At 35.9% G+C, this 20,111-nt stretch overlaps 1 protein-coding gene and 1 pseudogene across 1 annotated transcript; both read left to right on the top strand.

Annotated features, from left to right (window-relative positions):
• The window catches only part of LOC128215922 (reelin-like), a 71,888-nt pseudogene extending 61,597 nt beyond the window's left edge, over nucleotides 1-10,291 (top strand).
• On the top strand, nucleotides 10,232-20,099 carry LOC128216608 (reelin-like). The gene is made up of 14 exons (XM_052923228.1): nucleotides 10,232-10,338; nucleotides 11,124-11,344; nucleotides 11,832-11,947; nucleotides 12,091-12,255; nucleotides 12,764-12,917; nucleotides 13,818-14,076; nucleotides 15,094-15,235; nucleotides 15,693-15,800; nucleotides 16,399-16,573; nucleotides 17,240-17,378; nucleotides 17,795-17,966; nucleotides 18,176-18,366; nucleotides 19,056-19,601; nucleotides 19,915-20,099. Exons 1-10 carry the CDS (start codon nucleotides 10,318-10,320, stop codon nucleotides 17,307-17,309), a joined length of 1,431 nt encoding a protein of 476 aa, XP_052779188.1. The 5' UTR covers nucleotides 10,232-10,317; the 3' UTR covers nucleotides 17,310-17,378; nucleotides 17,795-17,966; nucleotides 18,176-18,366; nucleotides 19,056-19,601; nucleotides 19,915-20,099.
• Nucleotides 20,100-20,111: the final 12 nt, after the last annotated feature.

The raw sequence follows: 20,111 nt of genomic DNA, 5'->3' as shown, positions 1-20,111 counted from the left end.
CATTTTACTTGTGGCGTACGGGACGACGATATCCAGTATGATGTCCGATCAATAACTGATCTGAGGAACAGTTGTCCAATCACAACAAATTTGGTCAGAATGTGTATGGACATAATATCTCAGATAAGTTTCATTACCAGCACAGGTCATTTGAGAGTAATTACCCTTTAATAATTATTGATCTTGTCTGATCTATAACTAAAGAAGCCTTTGTCCAATCACCACCAAATTTGGTCAGAATGTATATGGGTATATCCTGGACAAGTTTAATAATGTGTGCAAGCGTAATTTCTTGGACAAGTTTGAAAACCAGCCATACAAGTCACTTGAGAGTTAACACCATGTAATAATGGAAATTACCTAAAATCGGTCCTGTCAGATCACTGATTACCAAGTTTGGAAACTATGTTTATGGACAGAATATCTCGGTCAGGTGCAATAACGAGCCAGGCCATATTAGTCGCTCTAGTGTTATGACAAAACTGTATCTACAATGTCTTTTAATTTTAATCAATTATCACCAAACTTAATGCCCTAAAATTAGGAGGGGTGTTTTTGTGACAGTTAGCGCTCTTGTTTGGTATTAAAATAACAGACAAGTATTGACATTCACTCCACATCACTCTTGTTGATGTATGAACTGATTGAAATGAACAAAGTTCAGCATATCCAAGTCATATTTTATAACACTGAACCTCAGAGATAAATATTTATTTCAGATACATCATTTATGAATATCTTGATAGTGTATGGTAGTACACTGGTACCTCCAGGTACAGCAACTTAGCAGTATCAATATCAAAAGAATTGCAGGTAGTAATGTTATATGGTAAGATAAATTCATTGACACAAACTATCAGGACTTGGCATGCTAAAATTGATATGACACAATGCATTGGGTACAAGTTAGATAAATTTATGAAATATATAACGTTAAACCATAGATTAAAATTTTGTTTTGCCTTTCAGATAAATGTCGGCTGTACCAACCAGTTTCGATGGGACCATCCAGTTATGCTTCAGTACTGGCCTCGAGGGGGAAATGGATTCAAATTGGTTCGACAACCCTGCTATCCAGAAATGTCTTGCCATGGCAACCATTCAGAAGGGAGCATCTATTATGCTGGTCCTCATGGTCACTGGGAGCTTGTTATCATCCCTGTAACAGAGGAGCTTGCAAAATAGTGGGTTTATCTTCTTAGGCTTTTCTTCGGGTTTTGACTTTTATGGCAGAGGGATATCTAAGAAGGCTAAAATGTTTATTGCTGGCCCTCATCAGGTTATTGGAGGCTTGTCATGATCCCAGTTATAGTGAAGATTGCAAAACAGTGGGCTAATTTCATTCAGCTTTCCGTTGGGTTAAGGCTATCATATATATAACTATTAAAAGGATTTCGTTTATTGATGGTCCTCAACATGTAACAGGGAGCGTATGTGTCATGATCCCTGTTATACTGAAACTTGCAAAAGTGTTTAATTTGATATTCAAGGCTTGTCCTTGGGGTATTTCGCAATCAGGATAGAAAGGATACTTTACTGAGGAAGAATCTTATTAGCTACTCCAAATGATCTTTCATTATTTGCGATCTTGTTGTGATATTGCATCGCTAAACAGTGTGTTATGTTTAATTGGTTTGACTAAATTTATTGTGCCTGGCTAGAACATACTTTCACTGCAGAAATTTTGCAGACACCAGTTTTCAACAACTTTTATCATTAAGGCTAAATGTCACATAAAAATGTTGGCCAGCCAAAAGAGCTTTGTATAAGAGCTTTCAACAAGTGTATAGCTTTCTACATGTACTTTTTTAATACGAAAAGGGATACATACATGAGCTTTCAATAATTCATCAATTCTTATTTAATACATGTATCTGTTACTTTGGGGAAACAAATTAAGTTTAATCTGATAGTGAAAAGCTGATATCAGAATCTGTTAAATATACATGAAATCTAATGATATTAATAATCTATACTTTCCCCCCTAGTCCTTTGATTCTCCGATGGTGGCAACCAGGTGGTTATCCGTACAACTACTTTGCCCTTGATGATGTTTACATTGGTCCACCATGTGATCACAGTTGCCATAGAAATGGGGCATGCAAAAATGGCGCCTGTGATTGCTATGGACGCTTTGATGGTAAGGTTATTTTGTCTGCTTGTTTCATAAGATCGCTATATGTAGATCTTACTGGAATGGTTAAACAACACCCTTTCTGTTTTTTGTTTTTGTTTTTTTTTCCAAGTACTCAAGTAGAGAACTACTCCTCTAGTACTAAATACTCATTACCATCCGTTAAAAATATAAGTATGAAACTTGCTACCCATGCTAACTATGACCAAGTTTATGATGTGAAGTAAGGTCAACGGCTGTTTCTAATTCATTAAGTCTTTAAATACACCCATTAATTGACCATGAAAGATATATGAGCTTTTGCATTTGCTGAAGTGCTTCTTTATAAATACAGACCCCGACTGCCAATCAGATGACCCAACGCCATACGGCATGGTGGATAGATTTGAACAGCTTCATCGCCCAGCTGATTTCTGGAGAAGGATTCTGGGCGGCCATCTTGGTATTGGGTGCGGAACGGTTGATGCCGGGAATGCCTTGTTTTTGGATGGGGAAGGATCACGTGAGGCTGTTACTGTGCCTTTGAATACAACATACCTGAGGTATTGAAAAAGGGGTTTAATTTTTGTCCTCACCAAGTATTTAAACATTTTAAAATTAGTTAAAGCCTGAGTCAGAGCTGGTATTGAATATCACAGCTTCATTTTTATCTTCAATTTTTAACTTAAAGTAAAGTTGTTCTTTTTTCAGCTATTTTCACTATATTATGTAATTACAACTCTAGAATAAGGAAAATGCTTTACATTAATCTGAATCTAAAGTTAAAGAATATTTTGTTTTGTAAGTTTTTTAAATTGCTGAATTGTATGCTAAAGTGAATTTAATTTGCTCTGTAATGGAATATGTATTTCTCTTTTATGCAAATGTCTTAAATTTTCATCTATAGTATATTAGTGTAGTCCAGGTGGTTGAGGTTGTCAAGTGGTAAAGGTGACCGCCTCTCACCAAAAAGGTTATTGGTTCAATCCTTGACAAGGGATTTTCCTCTTGGCCTCTCAAAAATGGACATCTGTTTCCTGGTTTCTACCCAGGAAACAGATTCAAACTTGATAATATAAGTTATTGGCTTCCTTGACAATCGAGCTTAAAGAATTTGATATAAACTTAACTCATAATATTCTTAGCTTTTTTTTGCAAAATATAAATTTCTTTTCAGAATGTTGGAGTTTGTCCTCAAAATTGGGAGTAATGAACTGACCCATCGCTGTACCCAACCTTCCTCCCCCAATGAGGGAATCATTTTGGACTATTCCACTGATAATGAGATGACATGGAGTCTTCTTAAAGTGGTTGAGCCCAAGTTGTACAATGGGTCAAAGGAGAGGATAGTCATTCAACTTCCCCATGAAGCAAAATCCGACAGAACCATTTTCAGATGGTGGCAACCATTGGGTTATGGAGGTAGATTGATCCCGACATATTATTTTTATTTGGTAGTGTGATACCTTTTTTACAGTGAACAACATATTCTTGTCAATGTTTGTCATTTTAAATCTTGTTTTTAAATGACAGAAAGGTATATAGCAAGGCCTAAAACAATAGTGAACTAGACGACAGTTACATTTTGAGCTTTTAATTCTTTACCGATATACCATTAATAGTTAATAAAATTTAGAAAAAAAACTCATTTTGAACCCTTGATTTTGTATGTTCATACCTTAAACTTCCAGGTATGACAAAGGCAGAATGGGGTCTTGACAGTGTTACTATCGGCGTCAATGAGACCAACTTGGATGGTTTCCAGGACGATTTTGCTGGCATGATGCCAGACATGTTCACATGGTTCCAGACAGAAAGCGCTGTACCGAGGATTACATGTAACTCCAAAGGAAATGCCCTGGAGTTCAGCAGAAATGGAGGTAAAACATTGTGAGGAACTGTTTGGCCTTGATCTCAGTGCAGGGGATCTATATGGGTTGATGCAGATTTTTTTTTAATTGAATGCATTATTATGTTGAAATCATTTGTATTTAATGATATAAACAATAGAAAATATTTTTCGTAAGAAAAAAATAACCTGTAATATTGAAGATTTATTAAAATGTCTTAGTTTAATTTATAAAACTTTCACAAAAAAAAAGATTTGTAAATAACAAACGATACCAAAAAGGTTTCAAACACAGAATGCATTGACCCAGGATCCCCTGTATTTGCAGATAATACCAGACCCACTACACCACAGAAACAGATTATTGAGGTTTAATGAAGTATATAGACCATTAAAAACAACTTGTAATTTGAGAGAGTTTGTAATATTTAAAGCAAAAGTGTTAACATTCACCAATTTTGTGGTAGACAGTGACCTCCCTTGTTAAAATGAACTCAACGAGAATTTACCGGAAAGAGAAATTGACATTTACGCTACCCTTACAGCATAACAAAACATACGTAGTTACCGGAAGTAACATTATCGACATTGATTTTGGCCAAGCACTATCAATTGTCGCCGATATAGCATTGTCAGTGACGATTTATCGATTGTACTCGATAATCGTTGATCACTTATGTTAATCTCCATAATCCACCAAAAAGGATACTATAAAAACTGAAATTTTTACACAACTTGTTTTGATTTTTCAGAAAAGAGGTTTGCAGAAACGTGGGACTACCAAGTACGCCATCAACGTTCCTGCAATTTGACATAGCCATGGGCTGTGACTCACTTTACAACACAGTGTACGGAGTGATGCTAGAATATTCCACCAACATGGGTAAGGATTGGGACACGGTCGTATCGGAATGTGCACCCCCAATTTTGAATGCAATGGATACCATTCGAGAGTGACTACATGTCAGACCAGCACAGAAACTGGACCAGGATTTCACTGTATTTACCCCAGGGTGCTGTGTAGGTACTCTTGCAATATTTATTTTGTTTATATTGTAATGAAATAACTTTTGTGACTTTATTAACTTTTGTTTATGTTGGAAATATGTATTGGCAATGCAACCAATGGACAGTGGTCATATTTACATTAATATTACTATTACTGGAGCAATTATCAAATAACCAGCCTTCGACGATTGGCTTAGTTTACACAAAAGAGCACTTGCTTGTTTTTAGCTATTGGCCAAAGGCCAGAAGAGCTTATGCGATGATAATGTGTACGTAGTATGTGCATCCGTGCGTTCGTGCGTCTGTAAACAATTGCTTGTGAACACGATACAGTCTTCATTGTATCTCGATGAAACTTGTACAGTATCTAGATATCCATTAGAGCTTGGTTCCTTCCGAAAACCAGCCAGATCCGACCATGCATGCCTAGATTATGGGCCTTGAAAGTATTAAAAAATCAGTTCATCTGTAAACACTAGCTTGTGAACATGGTACAGTCTTTAGTTTTGATTGTATCTCGATGAAACTGGTACAGTATTTAGATATCCATTAGAACTCGGTTCCTTTTGAAAACCAGCCAGATCTTGAAAGTATAAAAAATGCTTTTTAGCCAAGTCTACATAAGCGAAGTTTACATGTAAAGTCACAATTGCTTGTGAAGGTTTGTTCAAATCATGCCCCTGGGTCATTACTGCCCCCCCCCACGGAGATTGTCCCAAAAGGGACCAGTGCGGCACATACAAACGACCTTGGCGACGTTGGTGGAGGCCCAGGCAAGAGTTCTCTTTTCTTTGTAAGGGACGGACTCCCCCCCCCCCTTAAATTGGGAAATGTTAAAAACTTTTTGTCTGAACCACTATGCAAATCCTTGCTATTTTGAACAAGGCTTTATTTAGTGGTCACTACCATGGTTGTTCAAATTATGCCCCTTGGGTCAAAACTGGCACTGCCCTGGGTGTCACTATTTTCCTAGAGACTTATTTAAGAAATATACCTTTGATATTTGTTGTGGAGCACCATATGATGCAATTGAAAACATTTGAAATAATGCCCCTTGGGCAAAAGCTGGCCCCACCCCTTTTGACTTAATGTTGTCCTCGGATGTCCTTGACTTTGACCTTTTACCGACTTTTTTATTTTTTAAGCTACAGAAATGAAATTTTGAAGATGAGTACAGTTTTGAAAGCAAATATTTTTTACCCTCAGATTACCTTTACTTGGCACATATTAAAATAGTTCATGCAACTAATATGCTTACAACACTTCCTGTCCTCAGATGTAGAACGTGCAGCATTTTCAGCTAATCCAAACACTAAAAGTGAACTATATATTTGTTGCCTATTACTCAAACGTACATGCTCTGGATTGAAAATGACCACAAGAGCCATGCCAGTGGAGCATAGGCCCTTTTGGGCCTCTTGTTTTATGTAGTAATGAGGAGAAACTAGTCCCGAAACTATATGATAGGGTGTGACATTAAAAGTGGACTCAAAAACTTGAAGTGCCCATATTGTGTATGAATATAAGAAAATACGACTATTTGCCTGGTTGCATTCTTTAAAATAATTGGAAATGGGATTTTATCTAGTCTTAGTGATTAATGTACTAGGGGATAAATGACCTTTGGGATGAATGGTTTGCCATGGGGATAAATACTCCCTACACTAAACTTGAAGCTACAAGAATTAGATGGCAAGAACACAGTAAACTCCCTAGGAGCAATCTATTGACTGTCGCTATTGTAAACCTAGAAATGTTCTGTAAATAATTCTAAGATCTAAGTATATATTTAGTATTTTTACTACTTTTCAGATCTCCAGCTACTAGATTTAGATGGCAACAACACAGCCAAAGCCCTAGTGGCAATGTTTGGGCCCTTGACAACGTGTATCTAGGGAATGGGTGTCCATGGCTCTGTTCTGGCCATGGGTATTGTAAAAATGGAACTTGTGTGTAAGTAAAATAATTGTCCATTTTTGTTTGGCTCAACTCAAATGTTATGTTAATTTGAATTTACTTCCCAAGGGAGATGTTTTAGTGCATGTTATCACGACCTATAAACCAGTTCAAATTAGATTTGCTGCAAAACTTTCTGTCACTTAAGTTGGTGGTCATAATACAGTCCAATATTTAGAGTCCCTGGTATGATAGAAAATAGGCTTCTTAGAAACTTTTTATCAACATTTACTTTCAATACTAAAAATGTGAAATTAAGTCAAATATTAGGTTATCTTGCGCATATTTACACAGTCATAGAGTGACATAACATCTTTAAATAAAAATATGTTACAGTTGTGATGATGGATACGATGGGGAGTTCTGTGTTCCATCGCGCCCCCTTCCCATGATGCTTCGGGATGATTTTAACCGGGACAAGCCCCAAAATGATAACTGGATTGAGATACATGGTGGGGACACCACCAAAATGTGTGGCACTCTTGTCAGTGGAAATGCTCTCACCTTTAGTGATGTAAGTACAGAAAGAAAGAAGTTTAGCTTAAACTATTTTTATTTTAGGATTTTACAATGATTTATTACAGGAATGTAGTAATCGCTTTCTTAGGTATTATGTTATGGGAGAGTGCAGATTAATGCTGTTGGGGTAAATGTACATGGAAGAATTCACTGTCTGGTTTGGCTACCACCAAGCAAACTCAAACGAGTTCCAGTGGAATTTATTTTTACAGGATTCACATGTAAAACAGTGTGACTGATTTTAAAAATAAATGATGTGTTAACTTCTCAAGTGTCGCCATAGACAAGCGAGTGGGGAAAATCCTGTAATGAAGGCAAAAACAATACAGTCCTTGCAGTTTGGGTGTAGTGCAACCATGGCCATAACTAAAAAAAGGTTCAAGATATTAAAATGAAACTTGGAGCACAGGTTGCCAGCAGAAATAGGTAAATATTTACTGTGTAAGATTGTTGAGTTATGATACCAGCAAGTTATACAAATCATCATTTGTTCTGATTCTTTCAGGATCAACTCAGAATGGCTGTCACTCGTGACCTTGACACAACCATGCTGAACACAATTGAATTCTACTTTCTGTTTGGATGTAATGGGAAAAAGATGGATTGGCCTCGTAAAGAGAGCGTGCTGCTCCAGTATTCTACCAATGGTGGAATCACATGGAAGCTCATCAAAGAGATGCATTATAGGAATGATTTAAAACCAAGGTAAGACATTTAAAATCCTGTTCTGATTGCTAGAATATATCTGTTCATAGAAATGTTTTGGCATAGTTATACTAATTTCTGGGTTGTGGTCTGTTGCCATTTAAGCTGTCTCTTTTCAAAGCAAATGGCCCAGTTATCTTGTTGAGTTATCTTAAAGCCTTGGTGTCATTGATGATGGTTTATACAACTGTTAAGTATTGCCTATAGATTGGCTGAAAATATCCAAGTATGTGTCTCTGAAAGCATACCTGCTGTTTTTCCAAGGAAACTGACTCTAGAGTGCTTCTTTCTCTAAAGCTGTTGTCACAATTTAGCTTAATAAATAAAATAAATACAAACTAACAGTAGTATGTCCAAACAACATTATTCTTAAACGAATGATTTTGTATTGCAGATTTTTCAGTCTTGAGCTGCCCATGGATGCAAGACATAACTCTACACGGCTGAGATTCTGGCAACCTTACAATGCAGGTAAAGAGAGATAAATACTACCATGGTGCCATAATGCTTTTGATGTCCCCTTATCTGTGGGACATATCATGTCAGATGACTATTAGAATTTGTACAATATGCATTAAGGTTATTTTCACAAATATAAGTAAGAGAGACAACTGCCAGCAGTCATGCAATGGAGATGACAGGAACAAGGACAGAGTTTGTATTCACTGATGTCTTGTGTCTGAAATTCATACTGGGGCTCAGAAAACTTAATTCTTAAATGTTTCAAAATTATCAAATAATGTTACTTATTTTGACAAGAGAAGTGTGCCTGATTGTAGAACATATTTTTGTTACAGATACAGCAACACTTTTTGTAATAGGAGTTTTACAACAGACTAAAGATGTTCCTTTCTGAGTCAGAGTTTCAAACTAATTAGCCTCTAGATGTTTGTGAATATGGCCCCAGTAGCTAACAATGTAGCTATATTTTAACTTGTTTAAAGGTGTGAGGACCAAAGCCTAGCAGACACCCATGTTTATGTTTAACATATTCACATGCTGGTTTGTAGGCAAAATGTTGTCAACATGGGCTGTAGACAACCTGTTTATTGGTGGAATGGTCATGAATCCTTCTTCTCTGGCTGATGATTTGAGTCTGGCGTACCTGCCGATTCCTGGCTGTTTGTCAATGATGGGGAGGTGGCAGGCTACTGTGAACAAAATGTCAGGTATGTTGATATTCATGGAGTTATAAGTGTTTGTGTAAAATCAAATACCCAAGCCATGTGTATGTCTGGCTTCTACTTATGTAGATTGTAGAATAGGGTAGAAGATCTGTTATTACTGTTTAATATGTCTAGGTGTGTATCTTAGCTATGGAACTTGCATTGATATGTAATAAACACAACTCTCATTTCACTTTATAATCTGTATTGTCTGTTATAATACATGCTGTCGCAGGTCTGTATATACAGACATTCTGCAATCTGCAATTAACAAATCAAATAACATACTATTACAATACATATTAATATTAAAACAAACCAGTTTAAAACGCATAAAACATATTCTTATTCACAATTAATCATATATTCAATAACCTTTATCCATGGCTGTCAATGGTATAGCTCTTGTTTTGGGTAAAGAGGACGTTTTAGTCATCAAGGAGATGTTCATTCAATAATTGTCAATGCTACCTTTAGTGTAAACACAAGTTTCTGCAGACAAAAAAATATGTTAAATGCAAAGAATTTCAACCCAACACAACTCGGGCATAATTTGGCCATAGGACATAGAAAAAAACACAATAATGCTTTGAAATGGATTAAAACAGAAATGATGAAATAAGTGTCTATATATATATATATAATATATATATATATATATATATATATATATATATATATATATATATATGCTTTGAAACAGATTGAAATGTTTCAATCCCAATAATTTTACTTACACTAAATTCAGTAATGATTTTGCAATGAGTAATAACTGCAAAAAAACTGACAACAACTTTTTTATGTAAATAGGCAACAAAAATCAATATACATCAAGCCTATTAATTATTTATCTTCATAGCCATTAGAACGATCAGTTATTTTGAAAATCATTGCTATTTTAGGTCAGACACAGTCGGTGCAGGGGAGACAGCCTGGTTTTCCGTCAGGGCTCTGACAAGGGAGAGCACTCAGTAGTTACCCGTGATCTCAATGTTGGACCAATGTCAGTGCTGCAGTTTGATGTAAGACTAACATTGAAATTTTATCTGTAATTATTAAAAGAATAAAAAAATAAATACTGAATTTATTAAAATAATCAACTTTCGGGAATTCTTTTATATGCTGGTTTGTCACATTCAAAGACATTATATAAAAATCTGTTGTTATAATCAATAAACTAAGTATTAGGAAAGTGTCAGTAGACTTGGATTATTGGCCGTGCCTGCCGTGATGTTTTGTAAAATATAAAATTATTCAGTACTTTAAACCATATGATCTCTGTGGAAACAAAGAAGTTTCAAATATATTTACATGATTAAAGTCTAAACAGACTTTTACAGGTGGCTAATGTTACAAGCAGGTGATTAAAAATCTTCTTTCAGGTCAAAGCAAAGTTTGCTAATCAGATTAATCCTCAGAACAAAATTCGTCTTTCATATAAACAGTAATTTCCTTTAAGATAAATGATAGCATAACCTCATAACATTAGTGCCTTTCAGATAATTGTTTATCTTGACTGCCCCTCAGAACATTATTGTAAAATGCTGACTACTACTCAGAACATAATTGTTAAATTTGACTGTTCCTCATGTTTTGCCTTTCAGACACTTGTGAACATTAAGTCCTCCTCAGAATGTAATTGTTAATGTTGACTACTTAGAACATTAATTTGCCATTCAGGAATTGGTTAAATTTGACTGCTCCTCATAACATTTTTCGCCTTTCAGACATTTGTTAATTTTGACTGCTCCTCGGACTGCTTTTCAGAACATTTTTGCCTTCCTTCTGATTGTTATTTGCCTTTCAGATAAATGTTGGGTGCTCCTCAGAAAGTACCCACAAGTACCCAGTGAAGCTGGAATACTCTCCAGATGGAGGCAAAACATGGAAACTTGTTGTACCTAATTGTGCAGATGTCTCTACAGCTCATTGTCATGACAGTGTGATGCAGACGAGCCTTCATTACGGAGGAACTTCGAAATATTGGCGAAGAGTTGTTATCCCTCTTGATGATCTCTATGTTTGTGGGTTTGTGAAAAGTTTTGTACAGTTCTATTGGAAAGAAATAATAATCTTTAAATTGTTAATATCTGGTAGATGCTGTAGTGCATTTTTGTGAAACCTACGAAACATGTCAAACAAATAGAAATTACTTTGTCCTGCCTCAAATCTTTTTGTTCGTCTGAGCGGCATCACAGTTTTGTTGGCAATCAAACTTTTTAATGGTTCGTTGAAGTGACTTTTAACTTGGTATGCACATTGGTTATTAGAGGTCCCGAGTGATTTAGGCGTCAAAGGGACCTTTAATGCTACTAACAGGCGACTTTTAATGCTCTTGAATTAAATTGGGAAATATTTATAATGGGATTTTGGAACTATTCTTATTTAAAAATAAGAAAGGTAATTTTTTGTATGAATATGACTTTGGTCTGCGGAAGACCATTATCATTGTTTTTGTATGGAATTGTATACTTTTTATCATAGAAAATTATTGAAATATTTTTTTCAAAAACAGAACGTTGAGATTTCGCTGGTACCAGGGTGTTATACCAGAAGATGATTACGGACCAGAGTGGGCCATTGACAATGTTTTCATCGGAATGGCCTGTATGCAGCACTGCCTCGGACATGGTGAGGATCTTGTTATCAAACAGTTGTTGTACAGTTAGCCGACTTGCTTCTCACCATGGTTTAAACTTCTGCTTCTTCCAATGATTTCAGCTTTTTTTACTGATCTTTCTTTTTAAATCAATCTGAAATGAATGATGTTCCAGGTAAATGTGGCAGCACCATGATGTGCACATGTGACCATGGTTTCCTTGGTGACACCTGCTTGTCTAACCAGTCCCTACCCATCTACATGAAAGAAGGCTTCCCATTGGCTAATGGCCTTGACGATCTACCAGAGGTGTTGCCCTTGCTGGATTCCTTCAGTAGCTGTAGGTATACATTATAATATTGAAATTAAAGTAATATACTTCAGAACAAGAAATGATGTATCTAATTCATTCTGAACTATGTGTGTGCATGCAACATGATGTTCACAGAGATTGATGATGCTGATTATGATGGTGGTGCTGGTGATGATGCTGATCATAATCATGATCATGATGCTGTAATGATGATGATCATGATGGTGGGGGTGGTAGTGCTGCTGCTGCTGCAGATGATGATGATGATAATGATGATGATGATGATGATGATGACGAGGAGAAGGAGGATGACAGCCATGATGATGATGATGATGATTTGGTAGAATTTTCAAATAGAAAATTGTGCCTAGAAACAGAAGGTCATTTATATGATTAGGTATTATTTGAACTATTAGTATTTAGATTTAAACATGAAAATAAGACCATTTTGATACTAAGCCAGAATTTAAAAAAGGTTTACTTTATAGCTCTGAACTTAAAGCCATCAATAATCTATTGCCTTGGTTTTTTCCAGCCAGCAAACTCTTAGATGAAAAGAAGTGGGATATCTGGAGTGGTGGACTGGTTTCTAAGGCTTGTGGCCTTTTGCTGGATGGATATGGACTGGTTTTCCAAAATTCCGGTGAACGTGTACTACAGACAATAAAACTGGACCTCTCCAAGGCAACGTAGGTTCAGTTATCAAAACTGGTTATGTGGGTTGTGCAAATCTGTTGATTAAAGGAGTTACTTTATGATAATAACATTAGGTCTAACATTAACCTTACTTTCAGCATGATGCATATACATTTAAGAACACTCGTTGTTGTCGAGTTAGCACAGTGGTTATAGTACAATAGTACAAGGCGCCCTGGGTTCAATTCCTTGCCTGGGCATACATGTATGTGAGTTTCTTTTTGGTCAACAAGGGAGAGGTTTTCTCCATGTACACTGATACAAGACCAGACTGTGGTGCAACATCAGAGTGACTTAGTATAGGTTAATGTACTCTATCTACTGCCTACAAGACGTATGACATTGTAGGCATTTGAAGCAGCAACTGGATTTTTTTTCGCAGTCATACAGAATTGTTGTTTGTTGTACGGAGTACTGGGTCTGGTAGTTTATAATTGACATATTTTGGTGGGCATGTGGTCCGTTTGTGGTGTTTGTATGTTTGTGCCTTTCGGTCAATGTTGTTTGGGCCTTACCTTAAACCTTTAAAAAATTTGCATATTTAAATATTTCACCACTTGGTTGTAGGTTTAATTGCTCAATATTGGTGTTTATTTTGTTATACTTGTATCACCAAATATTCAAAGGATTTTAATTCATTTTGATATTAAAGATAATTCTTTCTATATAAACTTAATATATTTCAATGTTCATTTGATTTCTAATTAATGGAGAATTTATGGTTTTGATTAACTGTTATACATTTGTATTTTCACCCCAACAAAAAAGACAGTCCAGTTTTACCTCTCTCTTGGCTGTTTCTCTGGCCTGTGTGATATGGCCACTCTCAGTGTGTACATCCAACATTCATTTTAGATAAATAAACCATGGCATATATTGTTTCACCCAAACAGGACAGTCCAGTTCTATATTCGCCTTGGCTGTGACTCCACTCCTCCTGACCCAGCTACGCCCCCAGTTTACGCACAATTCACCACAAACGGAGGAATCAACTGGCACACCATTGAGCAGTTTGATTTCAACGAGCATAGTAACAAGCCGTCTTATGTGATACTAAATTTGCCTAAAAACGCAAGGTCCAGCGCTTCTCAGATTCGCTGGTGGCAGCCATCAAAAAATGGAACATTTATGGAGCCCTGGGCAATTGATGAGGTATTCAATAGAGAATAATTGTTTGTTTCAGTGTAAGATTAGTATATATATCACTGAGTCTTTGAGCACCAAAAGCTATATTTCAAGAGTGGCTTAGCAATGAGTGATATATTAACTTTTGGTGTTCGTGAGGAGAAATGTTTTGCAATCTTGCACTTAAACCAATATTTAATCGGTTGTCTGGTTAGCGCAGTGGTTAGCGCACTCGCATCTCACCTAGGCGACCCGGGTTCTATTCCTGGCTTGGGCGCATGTGATTTTTTTGTGGTTTGTGGTATGTGGTCACCAAGCCGGGCAAGTGGGTTTTCTCCGGGTTCTCCGGTTTCCCCCACAACACAAGACCACACTCTTGCGTAATATCGTGCCAACGAGAGTGATTAATATAATGTTGTAATAACTTGTTTCAAAATCATTGTAAAATAAATATGTTTAAACTAAACCAATATTTTTTTTTCTTCTGCTAAAAACGATTTTTCAGAAAAGCGCGAAAATTGTAAGTGAACGTACCGTCCTTTCGGAAATGATGTTGTTGAAATTTTATCCCAGCCCTCTGCACTCTGACATTTGATTTTTAAGTGAGAGCTGGTAGTGAAAATTAACATAATTTTATTTCACTGTACATATATCATTTTTATTTAACTGATAAAACACTGTAAATCACCAAAAAGCATATAATAATTCCCATTTCTTGCAATTCATTAGCCTTCAGCCTTGTTAAGAATTGTCATGGCAGGATCATTGTCTTCTCAGGATCATTATAATGTGACTGCAAGAATATACAAATCTTAACCACAGTACTCTTTCTGTGGCTTTTAGAAATAATTTTGGCAGATTGACAGCAATGCTATAAAAATCCCATTCACCTATTTCAATAGTTGTTGTTTTCATTCAACTTTTGGAATTATAATTCTGTAAGTATTATCCAAAGGGAATTTGAATTTTAAAATGTCTGAATATTTGTCAACAAATCATTGAAAACTCATCGATAAAACCTGTCTATACTCTTTCATCAATCAGGTTTACATTGGTGGTGACTATGACGGTGTCGAGATGTTGGCAGACGACCCTGGTGCTCCTAGAGACTCTACCTGGACCCTGACCCCAGGAGCAGTTATAGAGCCCGTATGTGGGTCACTGTTTAATGCCCTCCACTTTACTGGTAAGATTTTAGGGCTGATGGTGAGGCGGGGAGGAGTGGTTGAGATTGTGACAAGGAAATAACAACTAAAATAACAAAATGCTGGTAACTCATGAAAAGCGGTTAAAATCGGATTTAGTCTTTATAAAAAAATGTGTTAATGAAACATTTAAATGAACGCAAAATTAAAAACTGGTGAAGTCCCCTTAATGATAGAAGTACTGTTTTAACACAACAATATCTATGTTTTAAAACTGGTGAAGTCCCCTTAATGATAGAAGTACTGTTTTAACACAACAATATCTATGAAATAAGAAACATTATACAATAAACACTGATAAAAACGTCAAGGTATTGTGATTGTCTTTGCATATGAAAACTTGTTGTCTATGTTGCTCTGTGTAGATACATTAGCACATGTATATGTAAGCCCGTAGCTCTTGTTGTAAACATTGTTGAGATATGTCCCATGTTTAAGGAGAGGAGCAGCACAGGTTTGCAGTGACAGCTGATGTGGTAGTGGAAGCGGGATCTGTACTACAGTTTGACATCTCCCTTGGCTGTACTGACACAAAGCACTGCTTCAGTAAGTGTAAAACGTCTGTTGTACAGTTGTTTGTGTAGCTTAAACTATGCCAAACCTGGCGTGTATGTGTTAAGTCTTCAAAATGTAAAACAGTTTTTAGTAAGTAGTTAATGTAGCATTTTGTATATTAATTTCGGTTTTACTCTTTCTGCACACAAAACCCTTTCAATTGCAAGCAATGTTCACCAGTGTTCTAAAATTCACATTTTTGTGTGTTATATTGCTTTAAAATCATTGAGATATTTTTAGTGTACCCTAAGAACTAGAAAAGAAATAACTACACCATACACGAAGTTGTTGGACTACTTTCGATTAAAAAATACTACTTAAAACATTTGTGTGCATTTCTTTGAGGATTACAAAACTTGATCTCCCTCAACAAACAGTTTCCTCTGATGGCATGTTTCAAGTCTATAATCCTGTCTGACCTCATACATGATAAATTGACTATCACAGAGTTGAATAAATGTTATAAATCCCTTTTTGCATTTTGAGGTGCATGTTTTATCCTTCCATGTCATTTTGGACATCGATATAGTGATTAAATGATGATGAATGTCGGTAATTCATAAAAACACTAACATGGTTTCATTTTTAGAGGTACAGCTATTGTATTCCCATGACAAGGGTGTGACCTGGCAGCCTGTGACGAGGTCATGTTTGCCTTCCCACCTCAACTGCGAGAAGTACACATTCCCTAGAGATAGCGAGTTTCTCTCAGATATGACAAGTGGATGGAATAGATACAATGTTCCGCTGCCGTTCCATACAAGGTAAGGTACAGCATTACATTGCCTTTAAACATAAAGCACATTACAACATTCCAATGCCTTCCCATACAAGGTAAGATACAACATTACATTGCCTTTTCATGCAAGGCAAATGCAGCATTCCATTGCTTTTCCATAAATGGCAAGATAGATAATTCAATTGCGTTTTCAAGATGATTTTTCCATGTTTTTGTAAATGTGTGGTCATTATTTGAAGTTGCTTTTAATCTAGACATTATAAAGAATATTAGAATTTGGGTTTCCCTATTGTTCCAACTTAATTATAATATATGTATTAGAATGTTTTCTAAAATATTTTTATTGTTATTATTCAGCTCATAAACTGCATCATGTATCTTTGTCATTCAAACAAATTAATGATATTTGACTTCTTATGGCCTTTGAGCTTTAAACAATGAAACATATTTCTTTCAATTGATTGAATAAATAAAGGATATTTGTTCAATTCAGTGTAGGATGATATTTTTTGCACAAGTGTCATTTGAAACAAATGTTCATAAGTGGCGAATAAGTAGATGATATTTTACTCATTGCATGCAGTGAAAATTTCAAATGGTAGTTTCCACTGCTGTTATTTCACTGATAAAACTCCATATTACGCCCAAAAGCATGAACAAAGCAATAAACATCTTTATTTTCCCATTAAAGGTCACGGTCAACTAGGTTTCAATTTGTTCAGCCCGAAGGTTTCAACAGGAAGGACACGGGCCATCGCTAGCTTGTACATAGGGACAGATTGTCCAGATTCCTGTAATGGTCATGGAAAATGCACTGAACAGGGTTGTGTGTAAGTAAAATATTTTTTGTTGATAATCCTTCTTTTTGTGATATTATTTTGCTCTCAAAAATAAAATTAAAAAGGGCAAATTGTTGTAAAAAAGTTAAATTTATATTATATAGATCTATTACAAGAAGAAATCGAGGTATTGTCATAGTGTTATTGTGCACTTTAACATTTGCCATAACTCCTTAGATCGTTAAAGATATTTAAATGAAAGTTATTACACATGCTGCCAGGTATAATACGCACTTGCATAACAAGGCCCATACACCTGTCTTTATAACTGTTGTTATGCCCCTTTTTCCACAGGAAAAGAACAGAAGAGTGTTTGCAGTTGCTCTCTGGTGCTCCTGTTCAATTTTATTACTTGGGTTGTCCCTTGTGCTTTCACCAGTATTTTTAATATTTTTATTTTATTTCAGATGTGACCCGGGATGGGGAGGTTTTGACTGCAGTGCTTCCACGATTGATTTGCCTGTCTATTCTTATGATATGTTCACTGGAGAATCCTATAACTGGTACAAAGTTGTTGGGGGAAAGAGAACTAAACCATGTAAACCTATAGCATCTGGATCGGCTTTGCATTTTACAGGGGTAGGTCAGACTTGACTTTTTATATGCCAAATGTATGGAACCAGACGATTTGTAGATTTACCTGTGGTGTACGGGTTTTGATTGTTCTTAGGTTATCTGTTGGTACATTAAAATAATTTTATTCATTCATACAATTGATTTTCTTTATTAGTTACGAGCCATGAGTTCCAAATTATTTAGTCTTACTTTATATATTTGAAACATTTCAGAACTGCTCCAGAGGACTCATTTCTCGATTCTTTGATCTTTCAAATGCTGAGTATGTGCAGTTTAACTTTATGTATGGGTGTGGCACACCGCCGGATAATATTGATGAGAGTGTTTTGATTGGGTACTCCACTAATGCTGTTGATTGGACAACGTTTGGGAATTTGCATTACTTGAACTACCGCTCACCATCGTATGTTTAACTTGTAATATATGTGTACTGTAGAATTCAAATAATATGGTAATTGTTATAAGTATTTCATCACCATGATGCCAATGCATTATATCAGTTGGACGAAAATTATTAAAATATTTGAAGTGTTCTATGCATAAAAACTGCCGTTTGTACCTGTTCGGTATTGAACGAAAACATTTAAGTTCATAAATATGCAATTTTGTGCTGTTTATCATTGTGTTATTTTGTATTTTTGCTTTAGTTCAGTAGTTTTATGTTCATATTGTGGGGACTTCCAAAGTTGGATAACTCCATTTTTAATAAATTAAGCTATTTTGATGCATTGGTTGTGCATTTGTGTCTCTTATTCTGATAATCTTTTGCCTCTAAAGATGGTTTATACTTGATTATCTTCATATGAGCTTGTCTCTGTAGTTTTCATTGTATTATTTGAAATCTATCTTATTGTATTAGTAATTAAACTTCATTTATTATTTATTTTTGAGGGCATTTCTTTCCCTGTTGGATTTGAAACAAAAATACATTAATATGGTCTTTATTTATGACTAATTATTTATCAGTCTGTTTAGTTTGATGAGTGCTTGGCCCCCCTGTGGTGTTTCTGTATGTAATGTTTATACCTTGTTCCCAAGTATTCATTGTCGTTGTAGTTTCATTGTATTACATTATTTATGTTGCTTTTTAAGGTTTGTGACAATAATGCTACCAGATGATGCGAAAAGAAATGGAACGGCAATAAATTTTGCCCAGTTCAAAAACAGTGGCCAAAATGAAGATGATTGGCTTATAGACAATTTAAGAATCGGAGGTCGAAATGTAAACCCTGATATGATGATGAGCGACTTCACTTATGGAATCGATGCAGCTGAATGGAAGACTTTTGATAACATTAAAACAGGAGTGTATTGTGAAAGATCTGAAGTAGCATCTGGAGAGATCGTCGACGACGAGAGTGCAACAATAACAACGCAAGATTTGAACATACATGAAGGTCACATGTTACAATTCTGGTATAACATTGGTTGCATGAGGCCATGGAATGCATCGGTGGCACCTGTACATTTGCAATATTCTACAGATTACGGGATGACCTGGGCCTATGTTACCCCACAATGTTTGTCAAATGACCCAGACTGTCTTGTTGGACCATCCATGGCTAGCGTTTATTATGGTGATCCTATGGGAAGGTGGCAGCGAGTGATTATTCCACTTGAAGGAATGACACAGTCAAAGTATGGACTTGGAAGATCATTTTATATTGTAAAGACTTATTGATTTTCACTCTTTAAAGCATTACTATGCAATGACATGTACATATATCTATCAGCAAGTAAAATTAGAAAACAGTATCGGTTTACCTCCTTAAAAGGGTAGTGTGCAGTTCACTATTGTAACTATATAGATAAAACCTTAAAATGATTGTTCATCTTAGTTTGCTGTTAAAATGAACTTATTTAGAAAGATGGGTCGATCGTGAAACTGCAAGGCTTAAAATAACACTCTTAGTTCTCACATTTTCTATTAAATGTACTTGTTTTCTTGCAGAGCAACACGTTTCAGATGGCAACAGCGCCCTGTTAACGACGACGAAGCCATTACGAATTTTGGCTTGACTGATGTTTACATTGGACCATCTTGTCAGGACATGTGTGGTGGCCATGGCAACTGTCACCCACAGACCTTCCCATCATGCATTTGTGATCCTGGTCACCATGGTGATAATTGCTACCCTTGGGATGCTG

The sequence above is a fragment of the Mya arenaria genome, chromosome 14, assembly GCF_026914265.1.
Source record: "Mya arenaria isolate MELC-2E11 chromosome 14, ASM2691426v1".
Taxonomy (NCBI): Eukaryota; Metazoa; Mollusca; class Bivalvia; order Myida; family Myidae; genus Mya; species Mya arenaria.
Note: the sequence above shows the minus strand (reverse complement) of the source record. Positions and strands in the feature narration are given on the sequence as shown.